We start from the raw sequence: 18,196 nt of genomic DNA, 5'->3' as shown, positions 1-18,196 counted from the left end.
TTCTGCTAATTTCCCTCTGCTGTGCTTCCTTTTTATCTCTGTTGCATCCATGTTGTGACCTCATTCATTTCATTAAGGCCGTTTTAGGCAAGATTTTAACTTCAAATGCAGCCATCACATCGGCTTAAATCGCAATATGGAGCTGCAACCATCTGCACTGCTTGAGACCTAATAAATTTGCTCAAATTAATCATTCAAAGCATATTTTAGTTAATACTTGGGAATTTTAATGAAGTTCACAGGTCACTGCACTGAATATCAAGCTGATGATTTCATGGGATTTTGCATATTTTTTTGCTGTATTGTGTTTCTAAATGTTGAGACAATACACTTCTTTGTATACACAGCTCTACACACTTCCTTGCCCACAGAAAGAGAGAAAAATCAAACTGACGCTGCTAACATGCAAAGTTTCCTCATGCACCTTTTGTTCATGGCAGCGTCAAAAGGAGCTAGTCTGTTAAAGCATCCCCTCCATGCTGCATGCACTATGTTCTGCATTCCTACTGCAGCATTATTCAGTTTGTGGCTTTCTTTAGGCCCTTGATGAGCAAGAAAACAGCAGTACAGTATGGAAAATGTAGAATAACTGATGTGCGTGTGTATATATATGACTGCGGCCGTGTAGGATCTGACAGTGGAGATGAAATGATGAGGGGAACTGCCAACTCCCACCAGCACCAGGGCGAGCAGCAGGGCAATCTGGGAAAGGCAAACAAGAGCAGCATGCGGCTCAGTGTGTCCTCATGTACTCTTTCTGCCTGTTCCAAACCGTGGGAGGTGGAGGAGGAGGAGGAGGAGGAGGAAGACAAATGAGAGGGATGGGAATCAAAGAAGGGAGGAGAAGAATCCTGAGTGCAAGAACACAACTTTATCTGACTGTCTTACAGCTGGAGAAAATTAGACATGAGAGCGAGGTCTTGGAGGATTTCACTGGGAAACGCTGAATCACAACATTGCACGAAAGCTCCTTCGCGTTCATCTCTCAGTGTCATTCGAAACTGCACATCTGAGAAATTCCTCCAGCTTAATGATAACTTATATTTACACTGGTATTGCAGAGCATCCATCTTGTGGACGCAAAGACGACAGGTTGTTTATCACAAAACTCGAACAATCAAACTGTCTCAGAATCCCTGGAGGCTCAGACGACATGTCGAGAGCGAAACCCTGCGAACGTGGCCAGGTGCTGCGAGAGCAAGAGCGTGTGAAGGAGTCAGACAGAGGGATTTTCACATATTCATCACCTCCATCATTATTTTCAACCTCCATATGATACTGTACATGCCTGAGCATCAGGTGTGATATAGGAGCAGCCTGAGGTCAAGAGCCTGCCACAAAGCAGTTCAGAAATAGAAATAGAAATAGAAAATTAAACGTCTTGTATAGACACGTGGAGACTAATGTTAGTTTCCAAGGGTTACTTGTACTCTAATAGGGAGACTCTTGTTATTGAAGCTGCTGGTAGCCTAATTGGAGGAGATGAGTGTTTGCCAGACTCTTAGCCTTTGGCTTAAGTAGGGTAAAAAAACAAAAACATGATGCACCACAATGCTTTTCTGAGATCCAGGCCTGGGCTCAGAGGCCTGGCCACCTCATTATCTACCCCAGCGCAGAGGCTCCCTCCTGGGCTCGGAGTCGCTGATGAATCCCCTCTCTGTGTGCGTTCAGGGGGAGCTGGCTGCCTTACAGATGCTTATGGCAGCAGCTCGTCTTTTCTGCACACACATTGGATCCTTATTAGCAATTACAACGCCGGAGGGCCTATTTATACACATCTGCTGAGACAGGGCGCACCAGTGGAAACAGATACATCCAGCAGCACTAATCAACTGCAGCCCAGACCTGGTAAATGAGATGGGAGGGAGGTTAGAAGGAGGTGGAGTGGTGGTGAAAGGGAAAAGGAGGAGTTAGAAATTGATCAAAGGAAGGAATAAAGGAGTGAAAGAGGAAAGGGGATAGAGAGAGGGAGTGTCTAAGATAGTCATGCACATTCAATTACAGAAATGAGGACCAGATTCTACTCAGTAACCATGATGGCTCTCATCCCTCCAATGGCTGACAAGTCATCTGCACACAAATGAAGCTCAGTGCTGGAGCCTCTGGATTGATACGTTCAGCCAGACTCCAACAGGACTCTGGGGGATGCTTCACAGGGCTGAAGGCACTCTTTGAGTTACCGTTTCTGAAGACAAGAGGATGACGATCATCTGAGGACAGTGGAAGAGTTTTACTTCCGATGTTAGCTCGTTTTGTGAAATAAAAGAAATGTTACAAGTAAAGGAGTAGTTCAGTATTTTGGTATATATGCTGACTTGCTTGAACCTGAGGAGTTAAATGAGAGGACTGATACTCCTCTCACATCTGTACAGTAAATATGAAGCTGCAGCCCGTTAACTTAGCTTAGCATGAAGACTAGAAATTGGCGAAACAGCTAGCCTAGCTCTGTCTGAACGTAACAAAATGTGCCTACAGCACCTCTTAAGCTCGATAATGATGTTTCCTCCTGTTTCCAGCCTTTATGCTAAGCTAACTGACTGTAGCCTTATACAGTATTTACAGGGCATGTATGAGAGTGGTATCAATCTTCTCATCCTTACTTTTTTGGCTTGTGGCCCCTTAAAACAAACAACAACGTCTACACCCAGGTTTAATGTATAATATGTATAATCTATAATACAAACTTCAACCAAAGTGCATTTTCCATTCCGAAATGTTCAATTTAAGTAATTTCTAAAAGCCTAAAACGCTAAAACTATGTAACATAGGAATCATTCCCATTCAAGCATGACAGTGATTTTGATTTAACACAGCAGCAAGCTCACAGATCCTAAACCTTCGAGCTGAAAACGTACTCTGACATTTGTATTCCCATTTAGCAATAATCATTTTTGAGTAACGTGAGGATAGTCTTAAAGTGAGTGAAAAGTATATGGTGGATTTCCTGTTCACGTTTCTTTTATGCTCTGAAATCACATTAACAGGTTTTGGGGTGGAAACTCTGAGGGGACCCCGGAGCACAGACTGCTGAAGGCATAGATTATTTTCACAAATAAACTTTAAGCGGTCTCCTTTAAAAAGGTCAGTCATGTAGGAAAGACAGATGTTCCAGATAATAATAGCATGTTGGCAGAGACATGTGCATGCTCATTGGTCCATATTAAAGCTCCACTGGCAGGCCTGATTTTTAGACTTGGCTTCACACATCTGATACAGTTTAAAGTTTTCACTGCAGAGGGAAATTAAGTATTCTTCCTCTTCTTCAGGCGTCTTGTGTTCTCTCACTTGCTGTCTCTTAAAGAGCCTACAGGTCCTCTTTTATGACACTTGGAAGGAGTTGAGGAGCAGAGTACACACAAGTTCAATTATAACCAACAATAAAACAAGCTTCAGTAAATAACTTGTTGCTCATTAGTTTTCCAGCCTCTCTTTTGACTCTCACGTGTGCGTTTCCAGATTTGAACACATGTGCAGGTTGTATCTGTATGCGGCTTCTTGCCAGTTCATCTCAGCGTCCACAGTGTCTTTTTAATACGACCACTAGGAGTCGCCAAAGTCCAAATCTTCCAAATCCTACTGAGAGGAGCTTTAGAGATGCTCAAATTGTTATTTATTGTAAATTTGTAAGTTTAAGTCTGTTACAGTTCTCCTAATTAGTTTTATTTGGTGGTGGAGGAAGTACTCTGATAACTTCAGTAAAAGTAGCAATACCACAGTGTAGAAATACACTGCAAGAAGTAAAAATCCTGCATTAAAAATTTTACTTAAGTAAAATTGCATAACTATTAGCAGCATTAGTACCAAAGGTAAAAGTAGTAATAGTGCATCGATAATCGATTCTATTTTAATGTTGCAGCTGGTAAACATGAGGCTAACTTCAGTGACTTTATTAAAACTACTGCAGGGTAGCTTAATGTTAATTAATACATCCTAATTTATTTGTTTAGATAATTTTGTGTTAATTACGGTGGCCGACAGGTACAAACGCGCTGCATATACAGAAAGGAGCTGCAAATACACAAACGCGCTGCATATACAGAAACGAGATGCAAATACAGAAACGAGATGCATATACAGAAACGAGATGCATATAAGTAAACAGATGCAAAAGAAAAACGCTGTAAATACAGAAACGCGCTCCGAATAAGAAAACAGATGCAAGAGGAAAACGCTGTAAGTACAGGAACGCGCTGCATTTAAGAAAACAAATGCAAAGTCATACAACGGAAGTGCTCCAGGCCTCTAGGGGCAGTGGAGACACACAACGGACGTATCAACATGCGGGGCAAATGAGGACATGAGGAGAAGAAGAAAGTTTTCAGTGGGAGGAAAGTTTGAGTCGGGAGAGACTACATGGAAAAGTACGTATTCTTTTTACCTTCTCTGTCTTTCTTTTTCCCACGTGTGAAAACTTTTTGTGGGTACTTTTCCATGTAGTGTCTCCCCAGACTCAACCTTTCCTCCCACTGAAAACTTTCTTCTTCTCCTCATGTCCTCATTTGCCCCGCATGTTGATACGTCCGTTGTGTGTCTCCACTGCCCCTAGAGGCCTGGAGCACTTCCGTTGTATGACTTTCTTCTTGCATTTGTTTTCTTAAATGCAGCGCGTTCCTGTACTTACAGCGTTTTCCTCTTGCATCTGTTTTCTTATTCGGAGCGCGTTTCTGTATTTACAACGTTTTTCTTTTGCATCTGTTTTCTCATATGCATCTCGTTTCTGTATTTGCGTCTCGTTTCTGTATATGCAGCGCGTTTGTACCTGTCGGCCACCGTAGTTAATAATCCAAATCTGCAAATTAACTTTGAAGTAGCGTAAATGGAATTACGCAAGTAAAGTACCAAAAAACTTTTGGTAACTTGAGTAAATGTACTTTATTCTTGTTTGTCTGCTCTGATGTTTTGTTGTTTTATAATAAAGTAGGTGATTATTTACTTAACGTCTAATCACTTGTATCTTCTTTGCATTTGTAGATATGCGTTATTGTACTCTGTCCAACGTGTGGAGATCTGCAGTCTCTCCTCCTTTTCCCCTTTGTGCTCCTGTGTTTTCCCCTCCTGTTGTCTCCTGTCTGTCTGTCCCCTGTCTGTCTTGTCTGAGTCAGTGTCTCTGCAGGGCGTGGCTGACAGGTTGGGCCCAGCCTCCTCTCCTCCTGAGCACAGCTGCCCTCAATCAAGCAATGAAGACTCACCTGTCTACACCTGCCTCACAGTATATCAGCACCAGGTTTCCAGCCAGTATTCGTTGGATCAGCCTGAGAAATGACAGATGTGAGCTGTGAATGTATGCGTGAGTTAGGACTGACGTGAAACACACTACACTTATTTTCCATCCTTTAATATGTTCATGAGTCTAATTTCACAGCTTCATGGCTGATTCATGCTGATGCAGCAGGTCTTCTCCGGCAAATTACTCTGGCTTCCCTCTCCTCCTGCTCGACAGGGAGAAAAAACTGGCAGCACTTCACTTTAAGTGCAGTGTAAGTCAGCGTAAGTGCTTTATAAATGTGCTTTCTGCCTGCATGATGCTTTCATTAGCATCATGTCAGGAAATTATCCTCAGTTTAACACGTTCGGCCTCAACATCATGAATCAAGTCTGCGCTGCGAGACTATTAGGAGCCAGATTTTGGTACATGCACTTCTTAAACGTCAAACTGTGAATTTGACTAATGCTGCAGGTTTCACACAAACATCCGGATGCATCACCATGATAACCCAAATGCTGGTATTTCCTGTGCAGAAAGCTGAGTGAGAGAGACGTTTTTACATTCCCAAACTGAGGGTGATTATTATCAGAGGAGGAATGTAAACACAATCCAACAGACCATTTCAAAACAGTGAAACACGACACTTCTCTGCCTTCGAGCAGCGAATATTCAGACGGGGAACATTACTCCACTGAGAATGGATTTTTCTTCCACCTATCAAAATGAGATTTTCCAGTTTATTATGTCCTCCTCTCATGTAGAAAAAAGGCCATATCAAATGCTTTACATGGTGTGCATGGTTCTGTAGAGACAGCAATACTCTTTTTTTTTAATTGTTTGGATGGATGGATGGATGGATGGATGGATGGATGGATGGATGGATGGATGGATGGTGTTTTGTTTTCTTTTTTTTAGCTTTTTCTTCATTAAAATTGTGTTTATCTTCTTTAACGAGCTAACCACAGATAGTGGTAACTGAGCATTATTTCCAAGAGCACATCAACAACTCTATTAGTTTGTGGGTTTGTGGGTGTATTATTTCCCCACAGTGTGGAAGCATGTCTTAGATGCTATTATAGCAGAGTTAAGGCTAATGTTAGCAGCTCAGACATGCTCCTTATTGGATTAGGGGATGTTAAGCAAACACATCAATTAGCCCTCATCCTAAGAGCCTTCAGTGTAATGTGTAAAATTAAAATATACTGTTTGAAAGGGTCATAAAATAAAAAATGTGTGTGATTTTACATTTTTCCTCATCATGCTCGGAGGACCAACTAGCTCTACCAGCACTGTTTCTTTATTTCCATGTCTTCAAAATTTTTGGACTTAGCTTTAGCCTCCCTCTTTTAGCACAATGTAGCTATCAAAGGCATATTTAGGACTTTTTTTTTTCTTCTTCTTTTTTAAAACGAGTCAGCTGAAAATGCTAGAGACTAAATTTGTCTTTGACCAACTTGGAATGAATGTTAGCTTAACTAGTGAGCTACAGCTGATAAAATATTAGCAACTGTAGTCACTCCAGCTAGCAAAATGTACATTTTCATGTAAATTTTTAGTGACAAACAACAGAGGCATTGGTAGCTGTGGGCCTGACTGCTCTGTGGTGAGGACAAAAGCAGTAAAAATATGAACATATGGGCTAAAATATGGGCTAAGACATGCTTAATTTCAAGAATGAAATGCCAATAAGCTTCTAGCCTTAGGCAAGAATAAAAGCAGATTGCAAATGAATACATTTGATGACACGTTACACAGAAACTCACGGTGAGCGCTAAAATTAATTATTGAAACATTAATGATAATAATTTGGATTCAGAAGAAGCAAACAACTGTATGGATGTTTATGTTATTTTTTAAAAAGCGGGAGAATTTCCGATGTGATGTGGCATTTTGTTCCAGATTTTAGCGTATCCATGATTATTGGCTATAAATGTTACTTCCTACATTTGTTTATATCAGAGGCCAATTGTTTCCAAACGACTAAGATTTTCCAGAGGTAAATTTGGCACCGTCATCACTGTAAACTGCACACGGAAAGCTTGACAGGCGTAGCAACAGTAGGCTAAAGGGGCAGGGCTTAGCTAACAGTCAATCGACTTCCACAGTTTCATTGGTTTTATCCATGTTTACGTCATATACATTCATGTTCTTTTTTGTTTTCAATTAGAGTGCTGTAGCAGTCCTTTTAGCGACACATTTGCAAAATGTATGAACAAGGCACATTTTTATTCCATCTCACAACCAACTTAAAGCAACAGCTGGAAAATGCTTCACTGCCGAACATCCTCTGCATGTTTTCACCATTTGCCGCAGTGTCTGTGGCCTTGGTCGAGATTTTCCCGTGACAGTGAGCGTCTTTGTTGCAGAGAAAAGGGTGACAGCCAGACGGACGGGCACACTGTTGGGTCTGTTGGGTCTTGTTTGTGTCTGTTGCCACAGCGACGGCCGGGCTGTGATGGCAGAGGCATGGTGGAGGTGGTGGCTGCTGCGTGATTCATGGACAGTGAGGGCGGCCGTGCAGAAGAGAAGTTTGGCTACGGAGACCAAAAGAACCAAAGAGGAAGCATCTGGTGGATCTGCAGAGACTCAAGCTGACCTCAGCTGCTCTGGGCTGCTACCCATAATGCACCAGCATGAGCAGGGTTTTCATTTTGATTCCCCTGCACCAATGCATTGCCAAAAAAATGTTTACCGCATGTCGCTGAGATACTTTGTGTTTAGCATATTCGTGACCTTGGAAACACAACAATCTCAGCACAAGGTCCATTTAGCAGCTGTTCTGGAGCTTTCAGTCACATCACACGACCTTCCTCAGCAGATGGACCTGTCATATCCTGGAATTGTAGATGCTGATCACAGTTTCCGGGGTAAAGAATCAGTTTTAAACCTCTATATTCAACATGGCCTGTATGTGTTCATGTGTGGTGCTACTGTTCTTTATAGGATTATATTTTTGGACATTTATTGATAGCCGATATCAGAATGGACGTGAAACAGAGACATTGCTGTTCATGGTCAGCACATGCATCCCTGAAACATACCTCACACTTGAAATAGGCAAAAATCTGAATTACAAACTCACTCTTTTCAGCCATTGTTGAAAAGAATACCTTAAAAAGCTCAAACATCTTAAATTCAATGACATGGCAAACTGAGATGACTTCTGCTGAGGAAGATCATGTGGTATGACTGAAAGCTCCAGAATACAGACCATGTAGTGAGATTGGTTTGCAAACTACTCTTTGTTACTTCTGGTCAGGTGAAAATTATGCGACTTTTGTTGTCCCACTCATGGTTATTGAGCTCATTATATGAGTGCAAACAATACACAACACACAATAAATTACGCAGTTTTGAACCAGCATCACCATCTTTAAAAGCATTTAATCTGATGTGATAAAGTGTGAAAGTTAATCTTTAAACAATCAGACACACTGTAAAGTTCAGTGGTTTACAGGTCTAAAAACCTAAAGCAGTCATATTTATCATTGGGTTTATGAAGAAAAACAGAAATGCAAGTGATTGAACGCCGTCAATGGCAAACACACTGATCTATTTTGAGGCTGTTTGATACAGAGGCTCTGCAAAGAAAATAAAAATGAAGGACGACACAAATTTAAAAGCGTTTAATCAGAATGTCCACCTTAATAACAGGAAGAGACCAGAGAACGTCTTTGGTATATATATTGCAAACACTCATCTTCAGAAAACACAGATCAAAAACAGGATAAAAACACATGCATACAAAATGTTTCTTCTGAATTGGAGCACAGTTTGTTTGCTGGTTTTTATTGGGCCTGCTGAGCATGCTGGCTTCTTCCATCTAGTTTCCAGGAAACATTTTTACTGCTAAGCCAGAATCTGATGATGAAGCAGAGGAAACAAAGGTCAGGCAGTGCAATGTACAATGAAGGATTTGTTTAGAGTCAAGGATCTTAACAAATAGCAGTTTGATGAACAAATGTAAGCAAATGATTCAGTGAATGAGGAACACGTACCTGTCTATTTACCATATGTGTGGCTCTCAGTTCCACCGTGCCCAAATCCTGCGAGGAAAGAGACAGGAAGCGTCACTAAACTAGCATCAACATGAGTGGAAATGAAAGCAGGGAAAAGATCTCATGGCCTCAATGTGGAAAGCTTTTACTTTGGAAGCCTGACAGAGACGTTCAGCGACTTCCGTTCAAGATAAGAGTTTACAAAATGGTACCAATGATGTAATGATCTTGTCAGGTGACGATGTACGCTTTAACAGGGCTGTTTACTGCCTCAACACAATCAGATACAAAACATTTTCACATAGGGCTTTCCTGGCCGACTTGTTTCTTACGAACAAAGGTCAGATTGAGCTTATCTATTGTGCAAAAGGTGTTTTTTGAGGAGAAGATGCTTTTACCTTTAGGTCCAAACATTGCACTGTAGCATGGCTTGTGACAGTACGGCTTGCCTTCATGCTGTAAGAGGCAGAGTTGTATTAGCATGAGTGCACTGAAAATACCAAAACATCAAAATAAAAAAATTAAAAAATGACGGTGCTAAGCGCTGATAGAACATAAAAGAATAAGACTCTTTTTGTCGAACTATGCACCTGTTTTGTGAAAAGTATGATCAAATATTCTGGATACTACCAATGCATTAACTGCACCATTAATTTTCAAAGTTGTAATGCTGAGTTAATCGTTCACTTCACTCTTGTTACACGCTAAATATACATCAAAGAAAAGAAAAGGGTTTTCATGTCAAGATTTTGATGCCTCTGCGTGAACTTTGGGGGGATTTCATATATTTATCGAGTCAAATATGATTTGATGCCACTAGCTAACCTTATCTATCATATTAAACTGCATTTGACCATTAGCTTGCAGCTAGTAGAAGCTAGCACAGTGATAGTAGGAGGTACTGTAAAATGTTGTAATATAATTGTGATGAATTGTCAGTGTATACAAAAATAAATCAAATCAGATGTAAATGTTTCAAAAGTGCTGAAAGTTAAACTTAATTAGTGTAAAATCAGTAAGTAATTTGATTTGATGAACTGCTATCAAATCACCCTGTGCACACTCTTAAAGACATTCTTGTCTAACAGGATATTTTTATATTTCGGGGTCTCACCTCTGCATGTGAGCCTGCTGACAGCGTCTTGCTGCACTTCTCACACTTCAGACAGGGCCTGTGCCAGTCCTTCCCCAGTGACGTCACCCTCTCAGCTGCCAAAGACACCAAAAAACAAAATTAATAACCACATCCTTGATCTCCCACCACAAGGAGAGCTTCTGTAGTCTACAGAGATGGACTCATCATAGGGTCACACATGGGTCAGTTAATGCATCTCAGACCACAGCATGAGCTCACAGTCTTGTGAATGTTGTGAATGTTAATATCAGTTTTAGACCAGCAAGATCATGTCTTTGCAGATAAGAACATTGTTTGGGTGTGGTGAAAAAAGAGAAAAAGGAGGACAGAGTGTCCCAGAGGAATCTGTCCTCCTGCCTCATAAACTCTGATAAAGACCATTGTTATCTGCAGGGCTGATATGCACAAACACCTATCAGGAGTACCGAGGAACATGACTCAACAATCTCCAGTTTCAGATCTTTAATGGAGGAAATGGACAAGAGATTAGATGACTTTTGAGACTCATCATGCGTTCATGAGCAGGAATCTGGACATGATGAAAACTTCCTCAGTAAATGCATAAGTTTAGAGAGGACAAGCACAGGAAAGGCTAGTATTATTGAGAGTCTGTTTCTAGCTAACATATGTCAAAACTGAGGAGCACAAAACTTGATTAATATCCACCAAATTTTCTAAAAACATAAAAGAAAGTCCGGAAGGACAGCAGAGGTATGAACGAATGCAAGTAACTCTGGTTTCAGGTGAAGCCACTGGCCTCCAAACGTTCCCATAATATTAGCATATGACAGCATATTTCCTCCCTAAAAATAACCTGATGTGGCATGAGATTATGCAACAGGCAGCGGAAAGAGAGAAAGTACTCCAGGGCGAGGTCAACTTCTCAGGCCAGCAGCATGAAAACATTCCAGCAAAATGTGGTGAGGCTTGGAACGCAAGTCTGACCCGAAATAATTACTGTACTTACCTAAATACCAAACTAGTGGACTGGTTAAACAGGAGGCTTTTGCCTGTCCAAGCAGTCAATTACCCTAACCCTAACAGCTCAGAGTCCATCCTGATCAGTCCCATGCATGTTGTTTTACTCGTCATTGTATATGGATCTGATAAAGCTTACTTTTGTGCACAGGCTATTTATTTAACCTGACGATATGACAAGTAACGGACTGGGACAGACAGAAGAATAATGCAACCTGCTCCTTGCATCAACTCACATTGACTGGTGCATTATGGAGGCAGTCCAAAATACACAAACAGACACAAATCTGAATAGAAAAATACACCATGCATTTCATTCCATCTGAAAAAAGACAGAGAGGTTGCATAATGCTTTGTCAAGTTAAAACAAGAGGCGAAGAATGCAGACCAAAGCACTGAGAGTCGAGTGAATGAGCTTAAATACAGTAAAACGCTCTTTACAGCATTAAGATCAACTGAGTGTTAAAATTTTAAAGGAAAAGGTCATGTAGGTTTTTGAAAATACACATTCTCTGCCGAGTGAGATGAGAAGATTGATACACTGTCCTATCAGATCAGGAAATATAAAGCTACAGCCTGTTAGCTTCAGGCAGACTAGTTAAGACTAACCAAGCTAGCTGCATCTTTGTGTTACACTATGCTAACCAACTGCTGGCTGTAACCTTACATTTAAAGGAATACTTTGACATTTTGGGAAATTGGCTTCTGTTCATTCTTACTAAAAGTAAAATGAGACAACGGATACCACTTTTACACCTGTTATTAAGCATGCAGGTATGAGGCTACCAAGAGCAGCCTGTTAGCTATGATTAGCATAAGCAGGGGAAAGGGCTAGCCTAGCTCTGTCCAAAGCTAACAAAATCTGCCAAGCAAAGCCAGCTCTAAAACATCTCACTCATTAAATAAATAGTTTCACTTAAGGAAATAAGCTACTTATTCAAGTTCTTGTGGGGTTAAATGAGAAATTGATACCACTCTCATGTCTGTGTGCTAAACATGAAGCTACAGCCAGGAGATGACTATTTTAGCTTAGCACAAAGACTTCCAGTCAATGCAGGGAAACAGCTAGCCAAATTCCGTCCAAAGGTAACAAAATTTTCCTAACAGCATGTCTAAATATCCCTAATTAACATGCTGTATATTATTTCCTGCACCACATGTTAGTTTATTTGCCTCCAAGGCTTATTTAAGGTATGCAGTGGAAAGCATTCGTTTCAAGTAAGAACAGTGTCTTAAAAATTGTTTTGTCTTCTGCTCTTTGTGTGGCTGGAACAGGACCAAGATCCCTCTCATCATTCAGTGAGGCAGCGGTAGCCTGATTGTTTCCATCTGAAAGCTCAGAAACATGAAGACAGATGAGCAGCTAAAGAGAGGTGAGGGTGGGGGAGCAGAGCAGTGAGGTGTGATGCAGCAGAGTGAAGGAGCGACACACGGAGCAACTTTATAGAGGAGGTCTGGACGGGAAATTGATGCAGGCCATTGAGGGCAATGACGAGACTGTGCTTCTATATAACAAATATGAAATCTCTTCCCTCGGTCATATTTTAGAAAGGAGCTTTTTTTGTCTCTTGGTGCACGGAAAAGGAGAAGACTGATCAGCTTGTTCTGCCTGAAAAAAAAAAAAAAATTAGTTTGCCTGTTTTGGCCAGAGGGGGAAAGTTTATCCATGAAAAGTAAGAAAGGGAAGCATGGCCTCCCGGTTGCATGGTCAATTCATCTGACAGACAGTCCAAAGGCTTGGCTTTGTATTCTGTATTGGCCTCGGCCTCGGTGCGTCTCTCTGGAGGAGATTTACTCTGTTGCACTACTGAGCTGCAGACAGTGTGGTAAATGGATTAAGACACAAATAAAATGGAGCTGTCCCTTTCCTCCCTGGATGCCCTAATTGCTCCCTGCTTTCATGTGTCCCTCGTGAGACAGACCTACAAGATCGCTCTGGAAGGATGGAGCCGTATTTCAGGACAGAAGGAACCTGCGTCTTCTGCTCCATCGAGTCATTAGTCATGTCGCCCGTCAGTCATCGGGAAAGACAATTGACTCCAAAGTAACTTGTTAACAAGAAAGTTTACAGAGTGCGGTGACCTTTTGAGGCATTAACCTGCAGAAATGTACGCATGTATAGCAGGTGGACATTAAAAATGAACAGGTAAGATGAGAAGACAGTTGAATAGAGTGAGCAAGTAAGCTAAAAAATACTGAAAAAACAAAACTCTAGTAGTGAAAAGTAATTAATTACATGTACTCAAACACAATATTTTACTTAAGTATTTCCATTTTCTGCTACGTCCTACTTCTATATCAAAGTCAAATATTGCACTTTTTACTCTTCTAGATTGATTTCAGAGTTATAAACATTACATCCAAAACTTTCATTTCTAAAATATGATGTAATACATATTATACTAGTACCCAAAAGTATATAAAGCAGTTAAAATTTGCTGCACCTCAACCGACCCAACAACAAAGTACTGCTCATCAATATGATTCAACGCTGGAGGAAGCATTCAGATTATGTATTTAAGTAAAAGTAGCACTACTACAACGCAAAAAAAAAAAAAAATACTCTTTTGCAAGATATAATTGCAAAAAGTATTGGTAGCAAAATATACTTTAAGTCTCTAAAGAAAGTACCCAGTATGCAGCACGGGCTCTGTTTGTGTGTATTGTTCTATTTTTTGGACCAATACTCACAGTGTTGGAGAGTAACTGAGTACATTTACTGTACTAATGCACAAGTTTGAGCAACTTTCTCAAAGTATTTCAAATTTATGCAAATTTCTACTTATACTGCGCTAATTCCAGAGGCAAATACTGCACTTTATACTCCAGCTACTGATTACTTTGCATATTATTATTTTACACACAAACTATGTATGTATTATATGTAATAACACCCTGCATTATTTGTTTAATTACCCAAAGGTACACCTAAAATTAGCTCCACTTTGCCAACTGCAACACACGGTACCGGCTGCATGTTCTTGTTTCGATGATAACCTAACGGTGTGTGGCAACAAGTGATATTTATGTAAAACTTTGAATACACGACTTGTACTTGTGCATCTTCTCATAGAGGCACTGCGTCTTTTACGCAAGGAAAGGATCTGAATACTTCCATCCTCAGCCACTGTAAAACTCTCCAAAATACTGAAACACATATTATCTAATATTCCATATCGTATGAAAGACAAATTAAAAACGCCTGCTTGCAGTCATGTGCTTGTCATCTTGTCAGTTTGGCAGTTTGGGTTTCCTGTTTCCTCATCTGTGCAGAAAAAGCGCACACTTTCATAACCAGGAAATCCATTCCTTCATGCAAAAACCAAACCAACAGGAGGAAAATGAAATGAAGAGAACACATCTTACCGAAATAAACTTCCTTGGCGCACTTCGGGCACTTTGGCATTTTGTCGCAGCTGTTGAAGCGTTATTGCGCACTGTAGGTATCCTGCGGATGACGCTCGGACTGTCCCACCTGTTCGCTCTGAACAACCACGCCTCGCTGTCAAATGCAGATGTGCGCTCCCGCCTGTATTTATACCATCGAGGAAATAGTTCAACCGAAACTTTTCTCTTTTTTTCTGACGGTGGGAGAGGCTTGTGTTGAATCTGTGCGAGTGTGGATGCAGGAAACATCTCATCGGGCTCTGAAGTGAATGCATTAGCACTTATAAACGCAGTTTATTTACAGCTGCAGGTCACGATGAGTGGGGGCGCAGGATAAGTGACCATTAGAGTAAAATCACACTGTTTCCAGTGCAGATTAATATGATTTTAAAGCTCCACTCAAAAATGTGTTTTGTCTATTTGCATTTAATTTGGATGTTTGAGCTTCACTGTGCAGAACGATGCATGTGCAGAGATTCACGTTCATCTGGTGAAGGGAGGAAAGTTTCTCTGTGCTCACCTTGAATCTGAGTTTAGGAGCCCACGGTGGTCCATGATGATGTTAGCACAAGCTGATGAGGAAAATGTCCACATACACTGAGAATGGACTTATCAGACGTCTCATGTCCAACTTTTGACGTCAACAATATTTTCATATTCATTAAAAGCCATATCAGACAAACTTTATAACTCTTTTAATGTAAGAATACTGCACAATAACATACAAGTACAATCAGGTTTGTTATTCATAAGCCGTGTTTTATCACTGTGACTAAAGTGCAGAGTCTGCATGCCAGCAGCTTAAGTAATTTGGGATGCATTTCATTAGCTGCTCTACCAATTCATCTTCATCTTCATCTTCATCTTCATCTTCATCTTCACAGCTCCTGCAGAATGCCTCTATGGAATAAATACTAAATTATTAATACTCTACACAAAAGCTTTTGTTTTGCTCTTCTGTTCAGGCCCAGTATCCTTTTGGAAATCAATCTTTTAAATCTTGGAAAATTATTACAGAACACAACAAAATATCCATAAAATAAAACCATAGATTAAAACAACATGACAAGTAAGACAAGAAGGTGATAACAATTTCTGACTTTTTTTACTTTCTGTGTGTGTCTGATGCAAGTAAACACACCTCTCTGCTGCTCTGCCATAGTCTACTTGACATGTGACTCCACCAATCTATTCACTGATGAATGGCAACGTAACCCACCTGATGAATAATCCAAGTCAAAGTGATAGATCATATATTTAGTTAAAAGTAATGGATAAACAGTTGAAATCACTGAGGTGACGTACAGATCAAAGTAATGGATATTTAGCCTGAAGTAGTCAACAAATGGATGAAATAGCTCATATTAACAGACAAATAATCTGATAAAGGCTGAAATTCTTAACAAGTAAGTATATAAAATATTATTAATGGTGTTAAACACCATCCAGTTTAAATCAGATGAGCTAAATCCAGCAGACTGGTAGTCACACAGCTGCTTGCCTGTTGTTTTTTGGTAGCATAGTGCAGCAGGTTGGCTTGTGATTACACACCGATGATGATGATGATGATGATGATGATGATGACGATAATGTCAGATGTTTCTCTGGCCTGAACTCTGTTCTGACTTTGAGCTCACAAAGTTCTTGGTGTAATCATTACAACACAAGCAGATCACACCCAACCCCGGGGCGACTTTTGACCTGATCAGTAGAGCTGCCACCACTTTGTAATCTGTATCTTTATGTGTGCTGTGTCTGTGTGTGCATGCACGTTTGTCTGGGTGTGTATGCGTGTGTGTGTGTGTGGTGTGTGCGTGTGGGTGTGTGTGTGTGTAAATGGGCGTCTTTTATGTTGTTATACTGACTTTTATGTGGTGTCTTCACGCGGCAGATACAGACACACCTTCAGAGCGAAGTGTTTCTGTCTGTTTTTCGTGGAAAGCTGAATGACTGAGCGAACCCATAATGAAATCACCATGGCAGCCAAACACAGACCTGTTGTTATTCTTTTTTATCTCGGTTGGGGCTTTAGGAGGTTGACTCATGGAGCTAATCAAGATGACTTTTTTATAGACCTATTTCCATTAATCTTTGAGTGAGGTGGGATGAAGGTAAAATACCAATAAACACACAGTATTTACCTTATTTCTGCGTAATTCCTTGTAATGAAAGCTTTCTAAACATTTGGTATAATCAAATTCATTTTCAGATCTGGTTTGCAGTGATAGATTTACCTGCAGGTTTTGCTGATTTGGGAGAAATCCTTCTGTCCTTGGAATGAGTGCCTTGTAATTTTCTTTGTGGGATGTTTTCCATTAAATCTGGGATGTCGGGCAGAAGCTGTACCCTCTGCAGATTAATCAGAGAGCTAATCTCTCCCAGCCACCCAGGTAGCTGAGAGCCACGCCTCAGCAGCCTGTGCTCTGTTCCCTGGTCTCATGGGCCCTCGTCCAGCCAGTGAGGTCGGCCCCTCATGTGTCTCTGTTACTGCTGTGTAATTACATCTCCCAGTGATCAACTCTCCTCCCTTAAATTACACAAGATTAACATGGAGGTTTTGTGCACCACATCACTAATCAAGCACAGTTACTACACACAAACTGCTCCCACATGAAGACATTCATGTGCACGGCCTACAGTAGAGAAGTGTGCAGTACACAGTTGTTGAGTCATGCAGGAGCAAAACTGCGCACAGGTTGAGCTGCATGTGGTGGCAGAAGTGGTTTGCCAAACCAGGGCAGCAGATACCAGTGGTCAGGTGTGGAGCCAGACATTGTAAACATTTGGGCTCAGCCCGAAGCGAGGGGGTCTGGGCGCATGCTACCACAGGGAGGTCTTTTTCCCATTTACGGGTGCTATATGCACTATTTTTCAAGCCATTTGAGGTAATAGAACGCATAAAGATTTGTACATCATCATCGATATCTATGTTTATATTCATGAAATCAAATTTTTGGCCATCTGTATTTATCACATGACTGTTTGTAACATCCCTATGAGCACTGAATTCCTTGATTTGAGGAGACTGGAGCAGTAAATCACCCACTGAAGTGGCATATCGCTGCCTTCAGAATTGGTTGTCGGTGTCTGCTGGCTGTGTAAACTGTCCATCACATCAGTGTCATTTTTACGGCTGCCCCCAAGGTTTATCTGACAGGTCTGACTTGGACTCTTTACCTTGGTATTTGTAAAACAGCTCTCAGCCAAACAGATAATTTTTGAGTCAAAAAAACATGATTATGTAAGAATGCTTGCAAGCTGAACTAGGAAGGATTTTGTCTTTTTGATTTTTTTGCTTTGCGATGCATTTCAGCACCTCAGCTGTCAGAATCTGCCTAAAGAGCTGCAGTCAGTCTCAAAGATTAATAATTTTACGACTGAAAACAGGGGCTGGATCTGGCACCCAATATCGGGACTGAATTATTATGCCATGTTTCCACTGAGAGGAGAGTCATGCTGCTTTTTTCTATCCCATTTATGTCATTCAAACAC

General features: G+C 40.8%; 1 protein-coding gene across 1 annotated transcript; it reads right to left on the bottom strand.

The window, feature by feature from the left end:
- Positions 1-8,685: 8,685 nt before the first annotated feature.
- On the bottom strand, positions 8,686-14,848 carry crip1 (cysteine-rich protein 1). Its single transcript, XM_070979225.1, has 5 exons — positions 14,684-14,848; positions 10,319-10,413; positions 9,603-9,660; positions 9,205-9,252; positions 8,686-9,067 (listed from the first exon to the last, which is right to left on the bottom strand). The coding sequence occupies exons 1-4, from the start codon at positions 14,721-14,723 to the stop codon at positions 9,209-9,211; spliced, it is 237 nt and encodes a 78-aa protein (XP_070835326.1). The 5' UTR covers positions 14,724-14,848; the 3' UTR covers positions 8,686-9,067; positions 9,205-9,208.
- Positions 14,849-18,196: the final 3,348 nt, after the last annotated feature.

The sequence above is a fragment of the Chaetodon trifascialis genome, chromosome 14, assembly GCF_039877785.1.
Source record: "Chaetodon trifascialis isolate fChaTrf1 chromosome 14, fChaTrf1.hap1, whole genome shotgun sequence".
Classification (NCBI taxonomy): Eukaryota; Metazoa; Chordata; class Actinopteri; order Chaetodontiformes; family Chaetodontidae; genus Chaetodon; species Chaetodon trifascialis.
This window is presented reverse-complemented; position numbering and strand designations above follow the sequence as displayed.